The sequence below is a fragment of the Gadus morhua genome, chromosome 5 (genome assembly GCF_902167405.1).
Source record: "Gadus morhua chromosome 5, gadMor3.0, whole genome shotgun sequence".
NCBI classification, from domain to species: domain Eukaryota; kingdom Metazoa; phylum Chordata; class Actinopteri; order Gadiformes; family Gadidae; genus Gadus; species Gadus morhua.
The window spans coordinates 17,093,868-17,119,567 of NC_044052.1; the positions used below are offsets into that span (position 1 = coordinate 17,093,868).

A 25,700-nucleotide genomic window follows, 5' to 3' on the forward strand; every position below is an offset into this window, starting at 1 on the left:
CTGGTGGTGGAAGAAGGTAGAGTGCGTTTCGTCATCGTCGAAATCAGAAACAACTTTTCCTACATCCAGCGATCCCGACAAGTAGAACTCGGTGAGGACGGCTTGGAATTGAACTACCACAGTCTCCAGAAGGACTCCGAGCATGGAGTCGATAATGTCTTGGAGCAAGGAGAGAGTCGACGAATGGCTCAAAGGTGAGGTGCTTTGGCTTACGGGTTTGATCGATTTGCGGGTGTATTTTGGGCCGTACGGGGGCGAGTCGTAAATAGTAGCCTCGCAAATCCTCTTGGAAAGTTCAGGTGGAATGAGGAAATGGCTTATTGTGCCGCTAACAAATCGTATTATAGGTCAACCAAAAGTGTAAACAAGCGAAACAAATTTGCTTCCAAAACCACAGTTAAGAATGAGAACCTTCAGTTCTAGGGAAAGCTTGCTTAGTAGACATTTTCTATTAGTTGTGTAAGGGGCTTTGAGGATTTATAGCCATTTTACTGAGAGCTGGGTCATAAATAGCGAGTAGAAACAAGATCACCTGTATCAGGTACTGAGGCACAGTGGCGTTGCACATAGTTCTGAGCAAATACCAAACTAAATAAGAATAGATAGACTAATATTGTATATTTAAAGATTGGAAGATGCTACGTGTAATAAAACATTTATAGCACATAATCTGCTACTGTAGGAAGTTATTAATGTTATTTGTTATGCCTAGCCCTGCACTACTACTGTAACAAGAATAGGAAGTACTTCCGATTCATAAAGTATATAATGGAACAGCATAAATTGGTCATTAAGAATGTTTTCTAATAATGAGGGTGAATGATATAATTAAAACTGTCACTATAGGCCCACTTTCATTAATTCCAGTGTGCAGAATGAGGGAATGCTAGCAAGATAATTCAGATTAATCCTCAGAATTGAGGATTTTCTGTGGGGACATTTGCATTATTTGACAAATGTATGTATTGTGTGTCTGTGCGTGTGTGTGTGTGTGTGTGTGTGTGTGTGTGTGTGTGTGTGTGTGTGTGTGTGTGTGTGTGTGTGTGTGTGTGTGTGTGTAGGTCTGGATGCCCCACTCCAGCAGTACCTTTTCTCTGACTGGGAGCTGTCAGGGGACGACCTGCTCCAGCTGACCTCTGATGACTTGCAGAGACTAGGGGTCGACAAGATCGGACACCAGGAACTCATCCTGGAAGCAGTGGAGAAACTCTGCTCGCTGGTGAGGGAAGCTTGTGCGTGTGCGTGTATGTGTGCGTGTGCGTGCGTGCGTGTGTGTTAGTGTGCTAGAGATGTGAGGAGTTGATTGTGCTGAGTATGTTTGTGTGTTGTGTGCATATGATGAGAATTTGGGGGATGGGAGAGTGCGTTTGTGTTTATGTGTCCGCGCAGATGTGTTTTTGTTTTTTGACTTAAAACAACAGAACAGAGGCAGTTATTTCTTACCAACCATTGTATTTTAAAAATTGTAATTCAATTCAGGAACTTGTCTGGTTGGCATATCAACACCATGGGTAAGTGGTAAATGGACTGCATTTATTTATATAGCACTTTTCTAACCAGTGGCCACTCAAAGTGCTTTACAATATTTCCTAGCATTCACACACTGATGACGGTGTCATCCATGCAAGCTAACAGCCGGCTTGTTGGGAGCAGTTAGGGTGAGGCGTCTCGCTCAGGGACACCTCGACACTCTGCTAGGGGGAGCTGGGGATCTACTTAGCAACCTTCCGGTTACCAGTCAACCCGCTCTACCTCCTGAGCCACATGCCACCCCGTGGGCTGTAGGACTCCTTGTATCCAGCTAGCTAAAACACCAAGAGCTCTTGCTGCCATAAATGTCCTGGCTTTTAAAACACGCTGCACTATTTTGGGATCCCCTTAATTCAGACATTTACTTTGGCGTGAAGAATTTCAGTCTGCCCTTACAGTCATTTATTTAATATTCTAAATATAGCTATTATTTCAAAGATTTTTAGATGACATCAAAGGCATCAGCGGCAGCCAAAGCCTGTTTAGAGACATTACTAAAGCTTTCCCTTTGAAACTTTTCATGCCTTTATCGTTTGCCTTTGGCCATTCACTCCTCTGTCTGGATTTTAATTAGCTGCTCTCACCCAAGGCATCCTTCTTGTATTATTGGCTTACTTTATTTCTCTCACCTTATCCTTTCCAAGCCGACAGATTCTGAGAACACTTATGTAAACGGCATGCTTGTTTTTGTTATTGCCGAGGGGGACTTCTTCTGGAACGGTCATTGTTTCGTTTGGAGGATTCATTTGAGTGCAACGGTACCAGGGAGTTTCCAACCAACAAGTCGGACACAACAGCTAATGCGTCGACTGGCCACTTGAAACTGCATGTTATCTGAGTGTTTGGGAGAAAGTTTTAGTAACTGTAATAATATTTACAGCTGATACAACATGATGAATGATTTAGAGACAGAAGAAAGTATCCGAGAAAGTGAAAGAAGATTAAGACTCATGCAAACAAGTTTAACTGGTTTTAGCAAATCTATGTTTGTCTCAAAAATCATATGTCCCACTGTTGAGCTGTAAAATGTGAATGCGCAAGACTTCTAAAAGCTTTTTTCTAGAGTGGTCGTTTTCTTTTCGGCACCCTAGTTGAAGCGAGCGTGAAGTGGGTTTTGACCACACAACTCCTACTTCCTCCTAAGGAACCCAAGGTTTCTTTCAAGACTGCATTTATGGAAACTCGTAGGCGGAAGTTCTTCTAAAACGGGGGTTTACCTTCAGTTAAATATTAAGCAGGTTGAATTGAGGCATCTCGCTCCAGTGTACCTGCTGGACATGGGGAGATCAAACATAGTATCTTACCTACCTGCTTGGGAGTCTAGCACCTTAAGGCTCAGTTATGGTTCCACAATGATGCAACGCAATGACCCCACACAGACGCTTCGACGCAGTCGTGAACCTGTTTTGGTTCTGTGTCGGGTTTTAGTGAGCAGACCAATCACAGCCCTTGCTGCTTGGGTATCATTTTTTCATAGGCACACGTCAGGCCCTTGCAGTGGACGCAAGGAGGGTCTGCAAGGAGGGTCTGCAAGGAGGGTCCGCAAGGACGTAATGGGTCTGTAAACCCCCTTGCGTTGCAAACTGGAACCATAATCAGGCCTTAAACTCTCCTCCCTCCCTCCCTCCTCCCAGACTTACGGCATGGACGGGGAGAACCTGAGCGTGTCGACAAAGAAGCTGGGAGCGGTCAGCCTGAGCCTGCAGAAGGGCATCCAGGACCGCTGGTGCTTCAACACCTATGATGGGCAGGGCACCACCAAGCTGCCGGCGGGAGTACTGCAGCTGGTGGTGGAGCTCATCGTCGCGGCCAAGGGACTCTTCTCTCTGCTCAACAGGTTTGCGTGTAGGGGATGTTGTCTGATTGTTATGGGTTTCAAATTCACAAAGGGCTTCATGGTTTTGGTTTGGTTGTAGGGAAGAGGTTGGGCTAGAATGATCAACTTTTCTAGAGGCAGGGCTAGATCAACTTTTTTGTTTTGCAATATCTTTGGTTCAGCATGGATTTTGTGAGAAATGTAGAGGTTGAGCGTTTTTTTGTTGTGATGTTTTGGTATAGACACAAGGTGTGTTCTGCTGAGGTGTTTGATATTGTTTAAAATATTGATGATAACGCTATGGGCTTTTAAAGACCCACTCCCTCTCTCCTTTGCGTTCTTACTGGCTTCCGTTTCTTAGATGCAATGTATTGAATCACTCTAATTAACAATGTAAGAACAAACAGTGTTCACAGGGTTCCCACTCTGTAATTGCTGACTGATTTGCTGTGTTCAGGTACCAATTCTTTCAGCTGAGCGGATACACAGCCAGCCGGAGCATTATCGATCACTGTCAAGAGCTCGGAAAAATTGTAAACACGGTAAGGTTTTTATATTTTATATTTATAGTGGTGCTCGCTATCGGGGAGCACGCAAATGTAAGAACTGGTTCTTGTCTGAGAAAAAGAGGAATCGGTGCATCCCTACCTGTGGGTGACTCGAGAGATTCTGCGGGAAACCGTACGCCAGCATGCACCGTGTTGGCCACCTCTGCTTAAGAGGAACCACATTTATCCAGTGTGTTGTCATTTCCAAAGAGGAACCACAACCTGTTGTTTGCTTGGCCTAAAAGGGCGTCTACACACACACACACACGCATGCATGCGCACGCACGCACACAAGCATGCACGCGCGCACACACGCGCACGCATACACACAGCTGGGTTTGTAGCCATCGCATTCTCCATGTTTACATTCCTTGCCTGTTTTGTTTTGTCCCTACCTCTGCAAGAGTCTCGACTCAAACATATGGGTCGGGATGAGACACTCAACTTTATCAAACATTCACTGTAACATACTGCAACGCAACAGACTCTTGATGAGGTAGTTTCACACATGGTCGAATTTTGTTACATTTCGAAAAAGAAAAGGTGATTAGTATCGGGAGTCTTAATATGTTTCAGTGTTTTTATTGAGGAGATCCATTGCGGGGGCAGGGGGAGTTGATGTGGGAGAGGGGAGTCAACACAGAGAGAGAGGAGGAAGATAGAGAAAGAGGAGGAGATTGAGAGCGGGAGGGCCGCTTTGCTCTGCAACTTCTGGCAAAGTGCTGAACACGCAAGAGAGATGACGAGGAGGAGAGTTGTGTGAGATATAGTGAGTTAACGGAGTCTCTACTCAAGTGATTTCATAGAGAGCCACACAGAGGGGCTGGTAAGGATGACCAGAGTGGCAGCGAGTACCAAAGAGGACACTAAGATAGTCTGCATTCAGATCAGGAGTTAATTTATAGAGCTGGACCAGGTAAGGTGCTCATCGGTTTGCCATTTCACACTAAGGGGACTTTTGTTTTTCAATTTAAAAAATGCCTAACTGCTTTTTGCCTTCGAAATAGGCTAACTTATTTTATTATTACTGAGGTGTTCTGGATACGTTGGTTTATAGTTAATAAATTAATTAGATGGATCATAATTTGTCTTGTTGAACACGGTTAATATCAGCTGTGATAATTCATGATGATGGTCCATGATGACATTGTACAAAACTGCATGAACTCAACCTACTCTTTAGAACTCTGGACTGCTATTCATGAGGGTAGCTGAGAGTTATCGATCCGACTGTAGGAAACTCATGTTGTAGATTTAAAATAGAACAGTTATGTTTTATACAGATTAGACTAGAATGAAGGAGTTAAGGAGTTAAGGAGTGGAAGAAACAGTCAGACCCTTTGGTAGAACAATGATTCCTATAGGATGTTGATATTTTTTGCCTTGGTTTTTCGTGATTCAGAAGTTAGTCTTGTCAACGGTTGCTGTTGTTTTTGTTGGTTGCCCAGTAGCGATTGAAGCTAGGAAGTTGGTGTAAATGAGTAGCCGCAAGCTGCAGTGTGAGAATAGTGAGGTGATGACTGACCGCTTTGTGGTGGGTGCTCACATTTCTGGGTATTGTTTATTCACTTCCTGTTTTCTTTTCTCTGGGGCAGGATATATGTTTTTTGGTAGTGAATCCCTTCATGAATGTATGTGATCGATGAATGACCATTTTAATTATTTTAAGAAGACTTAAATGACCTTCCTTACAATGCTCCCTTTTTGTCAGTGTTGAACTTCATGCATCCATACATTGTATTCACGGCAAAATACGAAAACACTGCACACATTCACTTCTCGTAAGCCCATGTGAATAACAATACAGAGACCCATGTAGGACCTGTCTGCAGACCATCCAGCCCGAAGCCTACCCGCCTGGGGCTAGGGTTGGAGCTTTTCTAGTTAGTCATGGTGTCGTCGGCCAACTTGTAAAAAATCATAATGACGTGTTTCTCACTGGCTCCAACTCTAATCCTAAGAGATATAGATATGTTTGTGTGTGTGAGAGCGTACTTTTCGCTTGCTTGTGGGAGTGCACATTTGTGTGTCTGTGGTTTCCATGCTCCCCTTGGGACAGGGGAGGTCAGTAGTCAGCTGATGTCTCTTGGATCCCGTACTGAACTCGTCGGCCTCGCCTACTTTACACAACTCAGCTTGCACAACCACAGGCAAGCAAAGTCCACAGGAGGGAAAGGGACTGTGGTAGAGGGACAGTGAGCAAGAGGAAGCGATAAGGCAGAGAGTGAGTAAGGTTTGTGTACTGTTACTATGAGTAAACTCATATAAACAAGCGTGTCCCGCAGCTCTGCGTGAGGTAAACTTTTCATGTTCATAAATATGTTATGATCTCTTTGCTTTTGGGACTGCTTCATTTGCTTTTGAAGTTAAATCTAAGAACATATTGCAACAATTTGTATCAATATTTGAATGCAATGCAAGCGTTAAGGATAATCTTTGAAAGTGTGTATTATGTCTGTTTGTTCTGTCTAATACTAACATACTAGCTGTGTGTTCGGTGTGTGTGTGTTTGTGTGGGTGTGTGGGTGTTTGTTTATTTGTTTGCTTGTGGGTGTGTGTGTGTGTGCTGTGTGTGTGTGTGTGTGTGTGTGTGTGTGTGTGTGTGTGTGTGTGTGTGTGTGTGTGTGTGTGTGTGTGTGTGTGTGTGTGTGTGTGTGTGTGTGTGCTGTGTGTTTGTGTGCGCTTGGAAAGACATTTATGATAAGTTATAACTGATTCTGATTCTTTTAATAGTACATGCAGTAAATGCAGTAACATGAATACTAGCTAGGAGGGCATGGTTACCATGCTCCCCCCCTCCCCCCTCCCCTCGAACCAGAGAGAGAGAGAGAGAGAGAGAGAGAGAGAGAGAGAGAGAGAGAGAGAGAGAGAGAGAGAGAGAGAGAGAGAGAGAGAGAGAGAGAGAGAGAATATGTTGTGCACTCCTCCCACTCAGCAGATTGTCTTCGTTCCCTAGACAACAAGAGAACAGCGTTTAGTTCATAAATAGTGCACTGAGGAGTTAATTCAAGATTTGATCCAGTCACTGATGCAATGGAACTCTAACACAGATGCTAAAAAAACTACCATGGCAGACATACTATATCGATATGAATACTGCATTAAAATATTTAAAGCCTCATTAATTACAGTGGAAATGCTTGTTGACTTCAGTGGTTTTGTTCATATTTTAGGTAGAAGAGTTATCTAAGTGATGGAATTGGGCCATGTATTTTCCTGAGGCTGTTAGTTGGTTATTGTTTCTGCGAAAAAGCACCTAGCCTAACGTTGAAGATTTTCCCCCCTCCTTCCCCCCCTTCATTCCCCTCTTCTCCATTCCTCTCTTCTCATTTCCTCAATATCCAGCTAGACCTGATCTGACCTGAACGGTAAGGCGAGGAGGTCAAGTCATTCATAAGGAATCGTTGAAACTTCTTAAAACATAGCAAAAGTGTTTGGTCTGTTTTTAGCTTCATGGTAGTTACCGCACAGGTAGCTCTGATTCACCTTCTGAGCGGCTATTAGTTGTACTGCAATGTCAAAAATAAGTAACTTAGCAATATTAGGGAGGGGGGGGGGGGGGGGGGTGGCTGTGTTTGTGGAGGATGTATCTCTGAATCCATGGGTTTCCTATTGGTTGTATTGATACAGTATTTAAAGAAGAATCCACCAATAAATATGATTATTTCATGTATCTAAGTATTTGACCAGGGTGCTATGAATGTAGAAATAGAAAAAATCAGTACCTCTTGCTAAGCCAAACGAAGTTGAGCTTAAGTTTCACGTTATGCCTCTGTCACACCTTGACGGTTTGGAAAACTTTATGAAAAATGTGGCGAATGCGCTGGCATATGTTGAATAAGTTATGCGTTTTGTTATGTTTACATAAGTTTTAGTACACTGCAGCATCGTGGTCTATGCTGGCATAAATCGTAGTACGCCAGAGCTGCAGAAAAATCATTCTGCAGTCTTACTTCCTGTACCAATGACGCTGCAAAATTTAAAATAAAAAAAGGTGTGGAAGTTTAACACTTTTTTAAGTACAAATTATATTCCTACACCTACTCCATATGCCCCTCACTCCTCTCCACGATTCAGTATTTAGCCTACTTCTTCTTCAAACGGATCACCATTGTCTCTGTACCAAAAGATGAACCTGAAAGGCAGGCCCGGGGTGATGAGAATGGGCAGCCCCACCTCCTCCGCACAGACCCTGAATACTTGAGCCCCTCCGGGCCGCAATACTGTCCACAAGTCCAGCTGCAAACTGAACTTCAAAACTGGGGGTGGCTAATCGTCAAAAGGAGTGCTTTGGTGAGTGTTCTTCAAAGATGCCTCACCTAGACCAGGCAAGCAGTGCCCAAAAGCCCCTGTACTTCCTGAGGATAAATTTGCTAAATTTGGCTTGTCACCAAAACCATGATAAACTTCTACAGCTTCACCATTGAGCGCATTCTCTCTGGATGGAAAAAAAGATTATATTGAAATTGTAGGTTTAATATGGATTGTGTTTGGTGTAAAGTTTCCCTTTCTTTCTGACATTGAATGAACCCAATCTCACCAGGTTGTTGCTGTCTATTGATATCTGCTGGTGTGAATCAGTCCCTTGTGTTTAATTTTAGATTATGTGTGTGTGTGTGTGTGCGTGCGTGCGTGCGTGCGTGCGCGTGCCCGTGTGTGTGTGTGTGTGTGTGCTGTAAGTCCCTAGTGAGCAATGCCAGGAGTGCTTTGGATCATGAGGGGATCAAGGTTAGAGGGCAGGCTATATTTAGGCGTTTTAGGTGGTTCTGGTGTGTTTTGTTGACGGTAAACATTTTTCAACTACACTCTCTTTCTCTCTCACACACATGTCCTACACCTCTTAATAGTCTTACATCATAGCATTTAAATGCCCCTTGAATTAAGCGCTGTTATGTCATTCTACCATGCTAGATTTCACCGGTCCAACATTCCTATCACAACCGGGGTCCTCTGACCCTTCTCTAACTCCACCCCTCCGCCCCTCATCGATCCGTTACTAAACGACGCCTCGGAGATGTCTCGGTTCTCCCCGTTGGCAGGAGTTCTTCCGTGTAAACCTCTCTGTCTCTGTCTGTGTGTGTGTGTGTGTGTGTGTGTGTGTGTGTGTGTGTGTGTGTGTGTGTGTGTGTGTGTGTGTGTGTGTGTGTGTGTGTGTGTGTACTTGTGGATTAGCCTGAGCCCACAGATCTCACACACATACACTGTAAGAGGGCTTACTGAGTAACTCACTCAGTAGAAGAAGATAATTTGTTAAATGTTGTTCGGCAAGAAGGCAATCCTTTAAGAAGCGCACCAACGACATGGATCGACAACAACATCAAAAACTTTATGGTTGAATTTTGGGCTAAAGAGGTTAGCACAGGTTAGCTGGAGTTTATAGTCATTACTGTTTTCTCTATGACTGTGAACGTTTGCATTGCGTGATACTTCTGTTGTGATCTACGCCTCAAACCCCTGTCTCCCCTCCAACAGAACAACAGCGTTTACGAGAAAGAGAAAGACATCATCCCAATTGTAAGTACAGGTTAAAATGCTGTATCGTTGTTAATAACATTAGTTTCATTCGTCTAAACCCTTCAGTCATCATGGTTTTTGCAGAAGATTATTATTACGGTTATAATATTGCCTTATGAGTTTTAAAAGGAGTTTGCTAATAACCAGATGCCATAAATGGAATACAAATTAACCTTTCTAACGTTATGCGTTTTTATGCTACAGTGTCGTCAGCTGGTGGCAGTGTGTGATGAGATCTTGGAGTCAAGCCCTTCAGAGGTTCTGAACAACTCAGTGCAGCTAGAGACCGTCGACCTGGTCCCTGCTTCACCTGCCGATCACCTGGTAATCAGGCGTCATTGTTCTCCATTGGGATTGGCTACTTTTGTACTGCATCGTTTTTTTTAACCTCCTTGTTCTGAATTATGATTGGCTACAATCTTACTGCAATGTTTTCAAACCTCATCGTTCTGAAGGCTACTACATCCAAACCAGCTTAACAGGACATTCCTATAACGGCAACAGTTTGTTTTTTATCAAGTTCTACAAAACAGACAGGGTCTCATAGGGTCAACTACTATTGACCATATTTGTTTTATTTGTAGTGGCTGTTATTTGCGCTTTCCATCTACTGTTTGACCTGTTCACACTTCACCACCATCTGTTATTCTTTGTCCAAACTGTGTGAGCAATCTGTTTTTGATGTTCCCTCACTTTGGAGGGATATGTTTCCTTCATTCCTTATTTTCCCTTCTTTCTTTCCTCTGCTTCAACCTAGCAAATCTTGTTTGGCAGTTTTTTTCACCTTCCAAATGTCTACCATCTCCCACTCTTTTCTGTTTTCACTATTTCCTATTTCCCGTCTGTATCCCGAGATCATGTAGGAAGCTACTAGTTGACTAGTATTATGTGGCACTGACACCATATGAGTTTCACATCACAAGGTGTTCCTCCACTTTATCCTCCTCAAAAAACCTTTTAGACCCCTCCAGTTTCACTGACAACTCTTTCTCCATCAGACACACACGTTCACACAAGTGAGGCCATCACCATCCACACAGGATCAAAGTACCAGTGCAGTCACCCTCTTCTGTCTCGTCTCATGAACCTTTCTTCTCCTCCTCTGCTATCTTTCTGCTGTCGTCAACTAGTTCTGATGAGTAACTTTCCCTGCGGAATTGTGATCTGTCTTTCTCTCCCTCTGAAGGACCTGGGTGTTAATAACAGCTCACAATGTGGGCAGGGAGTGTACATGAGCCTCGGTGTATTGATCTGTCTCTCCCTTTGCATCGTTTGTCATTTTCTAGTCCACTGCAATTATTGTGAATTCCACAATATCCAGTGCTACGGACCAGTTCTGCTCTCCTCCCATACCCACTTACACACTTGTGTGTCTGTGTGGTCATCATCATATGTGATTGTCTGTGTGTGTGTGTGTGTGTGTGTGTGTGTGTGTGTGTGTGTGTGTGTGTGTGTGTGTGTGTGTGTGTGTGTGTGTGTGTGTGTGTGTGTGTGTGTGTGTGTGTATGTGTGTCTGTCATTGTACGGGCGTGGTAGCAGATTTGGGCTCGCTTTTCATGAGCAATGCAATTCAGCATATCTGATATGATTTATTATTTGACCTTTAAACAGACATATTGTCATCCCTTCTCATCTTATCCTTTCTCCCCCTCCACTGTTCTTCCTTCGTGTCCTTTTTCTATGGAGGGATCTTCTTCTGCATACAAGCATTCAATGTGGTGTTTGCGTATTGATTGTGAATAATTGGTAAAGCCATAATGCAACCGTGAATGTATATGTCAGTTTTAAGTTAAACTGGTCAGAAATAATTCTATGCATGTATTTTTTTTTTTGCAAGCTATAGAAATACAATGAGCGAGGAACTGTTGTCTTTCACAACTCACAACTAATTAATAGTTGTAATTTGTCACATGATATGTTTATTGATTGTTTTCGTACTGTCTGTGTGACTATTCAATCTGGCATGGTGCCTTTTGTCAAGCTTTACAATGGAGGGGATGTTAATATATAACTTTCTAGAAGTATATCAGTTACTGACATAACTGCCAACAGAAGATAATAATCCAAGGAAGTGTTGCTTGACAGAGGCAGCATTGTGTCTTTAAGTTTATTTTATTCCCGAAACAATGTTTCTATTCCCAGGGCTGTTTAACTATGTATTTCTGACTGAATATGTAACCATGATATTTGTTCTCCCTCTTCTTCTTCTTCTTCTTCTTCCTCTAAGGGCATTCACATTGCATCAACGGGATCCAGCAGCCACTTTGTCACTGGGACTGTTGCCGAGGTCAGACTCTTATGATGACTAATACATTTTGCAGTTAACTGTATGGTGCTGTCTACATGCCCTATAGCACTAGCCTTATGTCTACTCAGTCTGAGACAGATCTGCTTTGACCTGAACGTCGTCCAACCATTTCCATCTGGCCTGAGCAATAGAGGAAGGGTAGTGTGGGGAGAAATGTTATAGGCCTTCCCTCTGCTTTTCTCATAAAAGCATTCCCGTTCACCGCCGCTATCTCTGCCCACTTACAACGTAATGAAATTCAACTCAGAGCCCTTGTTGAACAAACACTTTGGCACACACTCCCACTCACTCCCTCTTACAACTAAGTCACCTATACAAATGGTTGTTTGTATTTAGCTGTAATTTAGTCACGATGTCACCATTAAAATATATGCGGCCATCAAAATGTGGCCAAAAGAGGGAATGAGGAAGAGAGTGTGGAGGGGAGTATATAGATGGATAGAGTGAGGGGGAAGGGGTTGATGGACATAGAGAGAGGAGGGATGGAGGGAGATGCAGAGAAAATTAGATGAGAGCTCGATGGAGAGAGGTTAATTGAGGGAGAGAGGGAGGGAGGGAGAAAGATAAGAGAGATAGCAAGAGAGAGACAGAGACCTATCCATGATGTCATTTTCAGTAGACTCTCTCACATACATATGTCTGACTGCTAATGATGGATGAGAGAAAGAGGGAGGATGTAGAACACGCACACTCAACAATCTCTAAGGGACAAATATAACATAAAGGCTTTTTTCAACACACTTAGACCGAACATACAGACAAAGTGCAAACCTCCAGTCCAACAAGGATAAATTGCCATTGTGTGGCATGATAGCAATGATGACACAGGATAGGATTATAATGATGAGAGGATTATTACAGGCTGGTGAGAACAAGAGTTCTTACCAGGGTATTGGACTTGAAGGCGTCCCAAAAGTCAGAGACATCAAAGCCCTTGAAAACAGACAGCCAATGCCAAAGGGTTTCATCTGGTCTTCTCCAACTTTTGTTTGGGCAACAAACATGCACACGCCATTGCATATTACATTCTATTGCTTGTGTGTATTTGTTTGTTTGTTAGCTACTTTGACGGATAGATGAATTCTGTTTCTTCCAGTCCCCTGCGGATATCTGTGAGAAGATCCTTGCTGGGGATGAGGTGATTCAGGTCAACGACCAAATAGTGGTGAGTGATGACCCTAGCACCGAGCCCAATAAATATGTCATCTGCTGTATGGTTTTCCAAACGCTGTGGTTAACGTCTAAACCCCCTCTCTAACGACAAAAGGAAAATACACAGGTTGACTCGGTTGATCCTTAAGGACACTTTTTAACTGAGAACCTTCCCCTTAAAAAAATACACATTTTCAAGTAGAAAATATTTGAATTGGAATAATGTACACATATGTATCCAGCTGTTTTGCAATTTCTATTAAACATTCAATTAATAAAAAATATATACTTAGAAGAAAAACAATTGTATTTTTTATTTCTTCGATTATAAATCGAAGTCACGGTCAAAATATTACTTGCACAGCATCATCCAGGTCTGTAGTCATGTTGAACCTACCCAACAACTATGATTGGACTCCTGGCCACACAACCTCATCTATTCCTGACAATGTAACTGAAACTTCAAATGGTTGCTTGTTACGCTTCCATTATGTTTGATACCGCAACAGCGATTGATGGCCTCACACATGTGACTTTACTGTCGTGACTGCATCAGGTTGGTTGGAGCCGAGAGAACCTGGTGAAGAAGCTGCTGGAGAACCAGAGTGGGGTGACCCTGGTTTTGAAGAAGGTGCCTGGGTCGGCGAGACGGAAACAGCGCATCTCCGAGTCCTCCTTATCCGCAGCAACACAGGTCCGACATCACTCAGATCTTTAACTCACCGTCATCTCACGGGCTAATGGCTTAATGTGATGTTAATCAGAATGACCCAAGCGTCACAGCTAAAGTCTGGTCATTCATTTCATTTCAATTTTCTATTGTTCTTTTTTGCAATTCCCTTTTCCTGCCATTTCCATTAGTTTGGGGGTAAAGACGCAATATGTAAGATTAGGCCCTCCAATATAGGCAGAAGTTTTTCAGAATTCAATCAACCCAACAACAGTGTTCTGTCCGCTCTATCTGGGGATGCAACTGTGTGTCATAGACTAGCGTTGCTCGGCTGGCTGTCTGTTTGGGTGTTTTTTTTTTTCAATACCTGGCTGGCATTTTTTATTCAAAAAAGATATCCTTTATTTGTGATTTTATTGATGACATTATTGAAATCACTATCGATCAGTCTACAGATATGTCCAGGTTATTTTAAGCTCAGAGCTAGTTGAAATGTTACACATTGCATTTTTGATTAACAGAAATGCTGCCTGCTGTGATTCTGAGAGATGTGAGCGTGTTTGTGCGTGGTTGTGTTTTGTTGTGTTGTGTGTTAATGGCTCCCCCTGACTCCCAACCATACCCTTGGGATAAGCTCATCCCATGAAGTCAGATTAACTGGTGGCTGTAATGTGCACGACCAAGCACAACGTTTGTTCAGCAGGTTCCCCTCCACTATACTTCCTGCTTGTGTTTCGTTGTTGCCATGACGCACTCAGTACACCACGTTCTCAGACCGCGTCGACCCTGGGCTGCGGCTGAACCGTAAAGGCACCGCAGTGTGTTTCGTTCCCAGCCCCTCATGACCAGAACTGTGTTTTTGTCCTGCAGGGAGAACACACAGATGCCTGACAGAGCAGATTTTATAAATGACTGTATGTTTGTGAAGGGGTTAGTTAGTTGGTTAGTTGCACACACGCACGCACGCACGCACGCACACACACACGCGTGCACGCACGCATGCACGCACACACACACGTTTAATGTCCATGATTATCTCTCTAGGAAGAAGAAGAGGAGGAAGAAGAGGAGGAAGGGAATCCGAGACATTCCATTTTTGAGAGGGTGGCTGCATCTGTTCGGTCTTTATCTTTTAGGTAAGTACACATACATTCATACAACGATAAGCCACCGGCATCTTTAATAAATAAATGTCATCATCGTGCCCATGTCATCATCGTGTACATTCATACAAATCAATGCAAACATCTCATTCTCGACAGAAATGTGATGACCGCATCGTATTTATGATGTCATTCTCTCTGGCCCACACCTCCCCACTCCCGGGTCCCCATGACATATCCCTGAGGGTGTGTCATTGATATGCCGTGCGTCAGAGACAGAGAGAGAGAGAGAGAGAGAGAGAGAGAGAGAGAGAGAGAGAGAGAGAGAGAGAGAGACTGGCGACAGACAATCGAGAGACAGACCCAATAAAGAGAGAGACAGGCCGACAAAGAGATCTGTGGTGGTTTTAGAGTGATAAAGCGGGTGTGGGCAGGACAGGATAGCTAGGATGAGGGAGGGGAAGAAGAAGGTTACGGTTCCAGAGAATGGGAGTTTCAGTTCAGAACAGTAAACACACACGCAGAGCAATAGAAACATTATGAACATGTAAATGACCTAGCTGGAGAAATAGCCCTCCATTATTTTGGGCTGATGATTAACTGTTGGAGGAGAGCTTCCCTATTGATTGTGTTCTAAAATGTCTAAAAAGCCGATATCTTAAACAGCGAAGCCAGCGACTCTGCCATATCTTAAAACTGCTCTCCTCTTTTCCAATTTTCAGAATAATATTTTGTTCTTATTCATCGTATTGTTCTTTTGATGCGATTTCACAGGTTCTGGGATGTCTGCATAAAGCCTTTGTATTTCTGTGCTGTAACCTTATCTGTGGGTGTGTGTACTGCGATGACATTATGAAGAAATGCGTCTCTGTTCGGTTAAATGTCATCCAGGAAGGCCATCCACGGGCCTGAGGTTCAGCCGAGGCCTATGGGCCAGGAGGAGTCTGAGCTTTCCTCTGACCGCGGCCTGGAGGGGACTCTGACCAACACTTCACAGAATGACCAGCAGGGGAGGCTGTCACCTCTCCCCAATTCAGGTGAAATTATTAATGATTAAGGAAGAAGAGTTCAAATCATCATTCGTGTTTGATTGTTGTATAATTCATTCATATGTCAATTGACTTATTAAAATGACTGATTGAATAAGCAATACCTTTTGGGGCCATTGGTCAAAAATATAGATTTTTTTTATAGGGTTAATTACCTATTGTGAATAAAATTAATTGCAATTCCACTTTCCGCACTATTGGCTAGAAAATAAATGTCTCAATTTTAGTGTTGGCGTAGATACTGCAGGGCAGCACGCTGGAGGGCTTTCAATGATTCGATTTGAATGTTTGACGATTTTTCTCAACGTTGCCATAAAAGGAATCCTGGTCCTGGTCCATAGACACCCAGTAGATCTCCAGTAAGGCAGGTTTGACCTGGGATGATGTGTGTGTGTGTGGGGTGATGTGTGTGTCACCCAGGGGACTCTGGTTGTCCTGTAGGTTCTTCCAGACTCTCCCCGGACCCCCGGATCGACCGGTCGACGTCCCCTTTGGGTTCCAGAATGTTCCCCCCTCACGGCCGAGCCAGTGTTAGCTCCTGTCCCGAAATGGTTCGGAAACATCAAAAGGCATCTTTTGGATCATGCATATGCGTTTTACTGTACTGCACTTCGGCTGCTGATGACATAGAACATCTCCTTGGTCTATTTTTTTCCATAGGATAACAAAGAAACGAAAAAGACTTCTACAAAGGGTAAAGAATTGTTTTTAAATGATCTTATAAAAAAACACACTGTGAGTCACTCTTGAAGTCGTAGCAAGCCTTTTCGGAAAATCAGCCTCTTATGACATCACAATTGGGCGTGTCCACCTAGATGTGTACCAGATCGATCAGTCTACCAGTCGACCCAGTGGACTGGAGCAAACGTTGCTCACCTATCCGTCACACATCTAGAGGGACACGCCCACTTGTGATGTCAGAAGAGGTAGATGTTCAAAATGGCTTGTAACGGCTAATCAAACTCCCACCTGTTGGTATAAATGGTCCCCTTTAAAGTCTCGGTCGTAAATAGCCCATCTTTACACTACCACCTAATGCCACGTCGGGACTCCCCCAGGCATAACCACCGCTCTGAGCCGGCGGCGGGTGTCCTGTCGCGAGCTGGGCCGGCCCGACTGCGACGGCTGGCTGTGGAAGAAGAGGAAGGACACCAACGTCTTCCTGGCCCATAAGTGGCAGCGCCTCTGGTTCGTGCTCAAAGGACCGTCCCTCTACTGGTACAACAGCCCGCAGGTAGGGGGAGACACACTGTTGGTTGTTGTGTGTGTGGTCGGTCTCAGTTGGCAGTCCATCCCTTGACCGTATCCCTGCTCTGCCGGGCGAGCTGCACCAGACCGCCTCGAAGGTGACATATATACCACCAGGTGTGAGTGTTATTAGCCCAGTAGGTGTGTAGCCTGGGTGTACCCATGTTGCCTTGCTAGGCAGCATTGCTTCCATGGATCCGAATTTCGCCTGAGATGGGGAACCAATCACAGAACGGGGAGGGACAGCAAGATGATGACGACGTCTATACTACACACTCATCGTCTTCTTCCTCATCGAATTTCTGTCGCTCTACATACGTCATCTGGTGTAATTGATACGATTGGCTATGAGCTACGTAAAGACAATAAAAGGTGGACAAACCCCTATGACAATTTTCAAAATGGCTTATAACGACTAATCACACCTTATTCACACCTGGTGTAATAATATGTCACCTTTAAGCTAGAGGGGACAATTGGTCAATATGTAATGTAATATGTAATGAATTTGTTGGTCTTTTTGTAAAAGGTTTCCTGCTAGACAGGAAAATGTATGGTTGCTATTAGTATTTTGTAACAACACATCGGTATACATTAATCACCAATTTTCCGATAATTGTAACGTATTTTATAATTTCCGCCTCCCTTCACTTCCTGTTCTGACCGATGTTGTGATCTCTATGTGTTTTGCGTCTGAACAGGAGGAGAAGGCAGAGGGCCTAGTTCAGATTCCCACCTATAGCATAGAGAGCGCCGGAGAACACAAGAGGAAATAGTAAGGAACTCACATTTGGCAGCGTCTCAGCTCAGCTCAGGACTGGGTTGCACTGCCCCCTTCTGGATGTTTTAGGAAATAGCAGGGACAGGCACACAAACATAAATATAAAGAGAAAACTAAGAAAACAGACTGTACATATACCTCAACTGGCAGATAAAGAACAGACTGGGGGGCAGACACTGCTAGCTTGAATGCATAATGAAACATGTGCACACAGTAAACAAAAGGGCCATCTGTAAATGGCCCCTAGCCTCCCTGCACACTCTGAATCAAACTTGATGATGCGTGGGAGGAAGGATTGTTGATGGCTTTTCCCCACGGAGAAGACAGCTGGAAGAATTCATTTATAGAATTAATCCGGGGGTCACGAATCAGTGTGAGGGGTTTGCCAGAAATACCTAAATCTTTAATATAATACATCGTCGAAATGCTGCTATTTCATTATAATGTAATCAAACAAATTGAATAAACTAAACTAAATGTTTAGTCGATAAAACTTTAATCCAATAATTTGCCTTTGAACACGATTTCTGAGAAGGGCAGATGTATTTTGACTGTCAACGGTGGTGAAGAAAAAATGTTTTACTCATGCTTGTTATTACATATGATACCTTTAAAGTTGTCCTATTTTTCTCTCTCTCTCTCCATCTCTCTCAACAGTGTGTTCAAAATGTGTCACCAACGATTTCAAAACTTCATCTTTGCTGCAGAAAACCTTAATGACATGAGCAAGTGAGTAATTATTATGATCTAGATAATTATATTTATTATATTATATTATATATATATTTGTCTATAGGTGAAAATAGTTTGTGACAATGAGAAGGTCTGAGTGATATGCTAGCATCAGATGGATGGGTTGTCTGTTGTAGTATATATCAGTCTACACTGCCCCTTAGAGGCCGATTTACGTTATAAAGTCAACCTAGCCACTGTAAGGGGCTTCCATCTCTAAAATGATGGAAACAATTATCCCTTTATTCTGAAACAAAATGACCAAAATACTCTAGTTTGAAAGTTAACGCAATGGCGGTTCTTTTTGTGACGTGTGTAGCAAAAGTTAAATGCCGTGAACCTTTTTCCATTTCTTCTTAAACCAAGTTGAGTTCAAATCAATTTGAGCTAAATAAAAATTGAGTATTACTGATGTGTTTTACCTGCATTATTGTTATCGTCCAGATGGATCAACTGTCTGATCATAGGCATACAGAAGCACAGGAAGTTCCATACAGGGTTTCCTGACAGCGAAGCCGGTAAGTGCCATGTGTTCAAGTAATGCAATCACAAACATTCAATTACATGTGAATACACTAGTATATATACTTTTATGCAGTAATGTGGCTGAAATTCAGTTGTATTCTGAGGTGGATGTTTTGTGTGTTCATTCAACAGATTGCTGCAGTGAGACCGATTCAGAGGAGGAGGGCTCCCCATCGCAACGCAGGAGAAATAAGGTTAGGGCTTCAATAAGACAAACAAACACACACACACACACACACACACACACACTAACCACAGGCACGCACACGCAAACACTCACACACACACACACAAACACCACAGGCAAACACAAACACACACAAACACCACAGGCACAGAAACACATGAAATGGAAACACAAACACACTGCAGGCACACACACACAAGCACCACAGGCACACACACACAAACACACCCACACACAAACACCACAGGCAAACACACACACACACACACACACACACCACTGGCACACAAACACACCACTGGCACACAAACACACTACAGGCACACACACACACACACACACACACACACACACACACACACACACACACACACACACACACACACACACACACACACACACACACACACACACACACACACACACACACACACACATCAAAGGCAAACACATGGTTTTACAGAAAGCCGGCATTTGCACATAAAAATACAAATGCTACACATACAAACACTCTGGGCACTCATATAAGAAATGTTTTGCACAACATTGAATCATTGTATTTTTAATGCGTCTCTATTATCTTAGAAAATGCAGTCCAACACGTTGCCTCGACCCAAGAAGTCCAAGATGCCTATACCAACTCCTCCACCAGAGGGCAGCAAAGTAGGAGGTAACCAGACAGCTGCATTCCCCCCCCCCCTGTCCCCTTAGACCCGTACCCATTAGGCAACATTCCTCCCTCTGTATTCGATCCATCTTAACACAAAGGAAATTCCTACTATTTTATTTCATGCTGATCAACAACACTCGTCTCAAAATGTTGCGTCATCTCTAATGTACGTTTTAAAACACTCCCTAAACACGTGATGCTATTTGTAATTTGTCCCCCTCTAGATGTTGTGCCTGAATTCAGTTAATTACAATTTAGTCATTTAGAATACTTTCTTATCCAATATGACTCACAAGTGAATACAGATACAGGTTCTAGAGGATAGGTTAAACATGTGGCACAAGGATAAGTAGTGTGTGAGGACATTGGGGACCCAACCCAGAACCTATTGTCCTATGAGTCCAACCCCCTAACCATTAGACTCTTTCATCGCTCCTTCTGGTCCCCTATGGGACATAAGACTTCAGTGAGCACTCTCCACTGCAGTCGGTCCCTGGCAGCATGCTGGGCCTCTCCCCAGGACAGGCTCATCTGTTACAGCTCTTATGTCCCAGTTCTGCCCCAGGTGAATGGTAAATTGCCTGCATTCCTGACATTCACCCATTCATACAACAATCACACACCGACGGCGGAGTCAACAACGCAGGGCGACAGCCAGCTCGACGGGGGCAGTTAGGGTGAGGTGCCTTGCTCAGGGACACCTCGATGCTCAGGAGCTAGGAGGAGCCGGGGAATCGAACTAGCAACCTTGCGGTTACCAGCCAACCCGCTCTACCTCCTGAGCTACTGCCTCCCCGGGTGTTTTTTTTTTTTGGCCTGCCAGGTTTTATTTTGCCTGGGGGTGTCCACTCTTTGCCACGGTCTAACCCCAGCCTCTGTGTGTCTCTGTCCCTCTGGTCCTCCAGTGCCCCAGGACGACGAGATGGGCGTGATGATCAAGGGGCTTAAGGAAGGCGGGGTGTCCATGACCGGCCAGGACCAGCCCTTCACCCAGGACCAGTTCAGACGGTCGTTCATAAAACGCAACAAGAATCCGGTGATCAACGAGAAGGTGCACACGCTGCGCGCGCTGCACAGCACACTCAAGGTGAGCAGGAAACCAATAAAAGGCTGATCGCTGATGAGGGCTGTCTCATAACGGTGCAACGGGACCCTTTCAACAACAAATAGGTTTCTGCCGAATATACTTTCACTTTTCTTTTTAATGTTAATGTTAATAAATTGTATTTCTTATAAATGCGTTGTTAAAAATAGGGTTAACAGTTTAAGAACCTTTATAGGTGGCCTTTTGTCCCACATGTTCTACTAATGAGTGAATTCTCTATTGAATGATATCCCCTATTATCCTTAGATAAAGTGAGGGTTAGCCTAACCCGAACCCTAACCGTACACATTCATCATACACCGATTCCACCTTCCTCATCCACCCATACATAGCCCTCACACACAGTGCAATAGGCCAGTGCAACTGCGACCACGCAGTCCTCCCCAATCTTTACCATTCTCACCTGGCCCTAGTAGTGTTCAGACCTGGGTTGCTGGGTACCACCACAAAGACCTGTTATTAAACACACGTCCAATCACGTGATCCCCCTTGTCTGCTCTGTAGGCCAAAGAGGCCGAGCTGCTGCTGATCAACAAGATCCTGGACGACTCTGACCTCACCGCCACCAAGTTCCACCAGTGGAAGGAGCGGAACGAGGAGCTCTGTCTGGAGATCGGGAAGGCTGCCCTCGCCCGGGGGTCCCCCGCCGCGGCAGCGCCCCCCACCCCTGACGACGGCGACGGCGCGGAACGGCGGGGCGCCGCGGTAACCGCAGACGTCAAGGCGGCAACGGTCGCCGTGGAACCTGACAACGGGTCGTCCGTCGCCCCGCACGCGGAGGGCGCGGCCGCGCCACGGCTGAGCCTCAGCGACGGCGAGCAGCTGGTGGACGACAGCCTGCTGGAGATCGACCTCGGGTTCCCCGCCATGGCCGGCGACCGGGGGGGGGAGTACCCCGCCATGATGGAGCTGTTCCTGGGGTCGCCGCAGGGGGTCGCTGAGACGGAGCGGTCCGAGATGGACACGCTCGCGGGCGGAGACGATGCGGCCGCCACCGACAACTACTTCTACATCTGAGCGGAGGCGGCGGCGGATCTCACACTGGCGTCGCCCGGGGTCGTTAGTGGGATCGGCATGTGGCCCAGGAGGTAGAGCCGGTGGGCTGGTGTTTTTACTGGACGGCTGCCAGTTCGATCCCCGGCTCCTCCTAGCGGGTCGAGGTGTCCCTGAGCGAGGCAACCTAACCCCAAAGGCTCCTGACTGAGCTGGCTGTCGCCTCGCATGGCTGACTCCGCCTGAACGGGTGAGTGCTAGGCAATACTGTAAAGCGCTTCGAGTGGCCAGTGGTTAGAAGAGCGCCGTATAAATGCAGTCCATTTACCATTTATTGTATTTTTTTTACACACATCACTATCCCACTTGACATAAACAGATGAGCAAAGATTAAGTGGGAAGACTGGCAAACATTTCTCCCGTTCTCTTTTGTTGTTTTGCGACATTGGGGATTGATGTGATCAACTTCAATAAGGAGCTACACACTGAATCATATCAGTGAGTCCCTCCTGCTCTTAAGGTTAAAAACCTTCCGACTCAAATGTATTTTTATAAGGTAACTTACACCCAAGGTCACACAGTGTAATAAGTTATACCATATATACCATATCATTATTCAATAGTATAGATATACTATTGTTTGTACTACAGATTATTTAAAAGTATTTCTTTGATAAATCTATTTTTTTTTAATGAGAAAAAGGAAAAGTAGTTCTAGATAGTTATAAAGATATATATTATACTTTTTTTTTTACTCAGAAATAAATGTCAACTTTGTATACAATGACCGCTATTCACTGTAGACAAGGGTGATGGATGTCAGAAAGCTCACAGGAGGGGTGAAGTGTGTATCTTCTCTTTAAATAATATAGAGATACACATCTTAAGCACCATGCCGAAAATTGGTTGTCTACCTTTTTTAAGAATTAGTATTGTCAAGTGGAATTCATTTTTTATAAATAGAGTATTAATGTTGTCCTTCTGATCTACTGAAACTATGAGTACACTGCTCTTCCAATTGGATTACAATGGGGTTGTCTTTTATTGTGTTCTTCTAATGTAAATACAATTTTACAACAATGTAATGTTGGGTAAAAGTGAGATTACAAATTGTGTTGATGGTAATAAATTCATGTACACTTCTCGTCTGTTGTCAGTTTCCAGGCTCTTGTCTGAATAAGCTGCTATAAATCTTTGTACCTCATCCGTTCACTATACAGTCCTATACAGTTCTCTCACACAACACATATCAGCTAATAAGCACTCATAAGCACTAACCCCCCAAGAAGAAGTTAATAATGTAGTGTTTTTTTCCCTAACCCTAACCCCGTACTTTGTTATCGACAACTGGCGCCTAACATGATAATACACAAATTCAAAGCTGAAGATTGTACAGACTGCAAGGCCATCTTAAAATGTCCTTTAACTGCAATCGGCCAGATAATTCATTAAACTTCATTGACATTTAGACGGTAAACTCTTCGATCTCTTAGTTATAAGGGACCTTTCTGCCTCTCTCCAACAACACATTCATTAGCCATAAGAATGCTAAAATGCTATTCCTTTTTTGATGCCAGTTTCACACACATTTTCACTTCATTATTTTACTCATATTATTGCTAACCGAAATGTATCGACTCTCTTCTGAAAGATAAGGCCTTTGTTGAAGTGAAGCCCCCGTTCTTTATAAAGCAGTTTTGTGAGATAATGTCCCAGAACGCTTTTCTATATTTTTTGCCATATACTTGTCATGTTGGCAGATTACAAAAGACTGAAAAGGCAGGGGACAATTGAGTTACTAACAACAAAACCAAACCGCTAATACATTCTTCTCTTTTTCTCATCAATATAACAAATAGTCTCAAATCATGTCTAGACCAGAGAGCAGAAGAAATATCTTTTCATTGAGAGACAATGGAGCTAATGTGAAAAAAACGGTTTATTCTGGAAACGCTGCTGCTTATCCAAAAGGGACAAAAACTTGCATAAGCATATTAAATAAGTAATAGGTAAGGAGTATTATGTGCAATTGCAATTTGCTCACATAAAACAACACAACAACAGTTGTAATTGAAGATGTGTAATATGGATCATTAACATACATTTACATCGCAATGTCTACATTTATTTAAAAGGTAGTCACATTTCATCCCATTTAAGGGCAATATTTCAACACCGTATTTCAACATCTACTCATCTAGTCTAAATATATATATATTTTTTCAATGAACAGAGTTTCTTCCTAACCGAAACAATCACAACAAGAACAGAAACAACCATTCAAAAACGAAAGCGGGTACAGATCAGAACTCATGGCAGACTGCTCTTGGCCAACCTAATACACAATATCAATTTCGCAGTTAAGGTAGCAAGTCCATTTAAAGGTGTCTCTGCAGACAGCACTGCATTCAGTTCTGGCTTTCAACATTTCATACATCCCCCATCCAATACGTCATCGACATCTATGTTGAACACACATCTCTGTTGTATTTCTTTCGTAAGTCATAGTTTTGTAAAATTTGGTCTTAAATGTCATTATAAATTTGGTCCCGTTGTAAACGATTGGAAAGTATTGAGTATGATCCTCGTTGACACCGACAGCCGCGTCCCCCCTTTAGAGGACGTTATGCCCGGGCCGCGCTGGTCCTCCCTAGCAGCTCATCTCATACACCTCCGTCTCCGGACTGCTGCTGAGCTCGGGGCAGGACCGGCAGGCGGGGCAGGCGGTCAGCTCGGGGCAGGCCTGTGTCGCCGGGCACCAGGGCCTCTTGAAGCTCAGCAGTAAGGCGCCCCCCCCGAGCACCTGGATGCAGGAGCCCAGCCACCCGAAGTACAGCGACCCGGCCGGCCGCAGGGTGAGGTGAGGGTAGCGCGGGGCCCCCCCGCCGCCGCCGCCGCCGCCGCTCCCGGGGCCCTCCCCGGGGTTATCCACGCCCAGCCTCCCCAGGTTGTGTGTGTAGACCCCCAGCGCGGTCAGACTCAGCAGCCCCGCCAGCACCACCAGGAAGCCCCCCAGGGCGGCCACGCCCCTCAGGGGCACGTCGCTCCAGCAGCGCACGCCGACGCTGGCCAGCACGATGCCCGTGCCGCACAGGAACAAGGAGCTCAGCACCAGGCCCCGGGCCAGCCTCAGCCGGGGGTCCCGTTGGTAGGCCCCCGTGACGGGCCAGCACTGCTTCAGCTCCGACTGGACCACCTGCAGGCAGCTCTCCCACAGGCCGTCGGAGCGCAGCAGGAGCAGCGTCTCCACGGCCGCCAGGGTCCCCGGGCCCCCGCCGCCCCGCGCCTTGGAGCGGGGCGGGGAGCCCGGCCCCGTCAGACCCAGGCGGGCTTGCCCCTCCCTCCACTGGGGCGTGATGGAGGCGGTGAGGACCAGGACCAGCCCGAGCGGGGCGAACACGATCCCCATCACCATGGTGGCTGGGGTGTGCATGATGGCGGGGGGGGGGGGGGGGGGGGGGGGGGGGGGGGTTCGAGCGGGGGTCCCTCCTGGGTGGCTCTCTGGGCGGATCAGGCGTCACAACAACAACAACAACAACAACAACAACAACAACAACAGTGCGATCAAAGTCGAGACGCAGCCGCTGACGGGGGAGAGCTGTTTTTAGATCGATGTCTTGAAGCATGCAGACTGCTGAAGGAGATATATATATTCCGAAAAGTGTGTGTAGGGGATCCTCAAAGGATAGAAGGAACGGTTCATCACCGCTCTACTCTGTATGCAGACCAGATGCCGCTATTAATATAGGTTATCCTGAATGCAGTAAGT

The 25,700-nt window shown here is 44.8% G+C and overlaps 3 protein-coding genes across 5 annotated transcripts in view; 1 reads left to right on the forward strand and 2 right to left on the reverse strand.

Annotated features, from left to right (window-relative positions):
• Positions 1 to 185, reverse strand: part of rps6ka1 (ribosomal protein S6 kinase a, polypeptide 1) — a 44,270-nt gene extending 44,085 nt beyond the window's left edge. Inside the window, exon 1 of the mRNA XM_030355879.1 lies at positions 1 to 185. Within this exon, the coding sequence (XP_030211739.1) occupies positions 1 to 144 (144 nt within the window). The 5' untranslated portion in view covers positions 145 to 185.
• Positions 5 to 23,075, forward strand: cnksr1 (connector enhancer of kinase suppressor of Ras 1). Of its 3 annotated transcripts, none has more exons than XM_030355876.1 (21): positions 5 to 194; positions 1,062 to 1,219; positions 3,165 to 3,367; positions 3,804 to 3,888; positions 9,367 to 9,408; positions 9,613 to 9,732; positions 11,636 to 11,695; positions 12,813 to 12,881; positions 13,425 to 13,562; positions 14,583 to 14,674; positions 15,533 to 15,678; positions 16,111 to 16,241; positions 16,351 to 16,384; positions 16,749 to 16,924; positions 17,640 to 17,713; positions 18,377 to 18,448; positions 18,896 to 18,969; positions 19,109 to 19,170; positions 19,749 to 19,833; positions 20,739 to 20,920; positions 21,443 to 23,075. In XM_030355876.1, exons 1-21 carry the CDS (start codon positions 143 to 145, stop codon positions 21,953 to 21,955), a joined length of 2,568 nt encoding a protein of 855 aa, XP_030211736.1. In that variant the 5' UTR covers positions 5 to 142; the 3' UTR covers positions 21,956 to 23,075. The 3 variants fall into 3 exon arrangements, with proteins under 3 accessions (XP_030211736.1, XP_030211737.1, XP_030211738.1); XM_030355877.1 differs by having other exon boundaries at positions 16,132 to 16,241; XM_030355878.1 differs by lacking the exons at positions 5 to 194; positions 1,062 to 1,219; positions 3,165 to 3,367; positions 3,804 to 3,888 and adding an exon at positions 8,235 to 9,246.
• On the reverse strand, positions 22,674 to 25,364 carry cldn23l (claudin 23-like). Its single transcript, XM_030355883.1, has one exon. The coding sequence runs from the start codon at positions 25,362 to 25,364 to the stop codon at positions 24,582 to 24,584; it is 783 nt and encodes a 260-aa protein (XP_030211743.1). The 3' UTR covers positions 22,674 to 24,581.
• Positions 25,365 to 25,700: the final 336 nt, after the last annotated feature.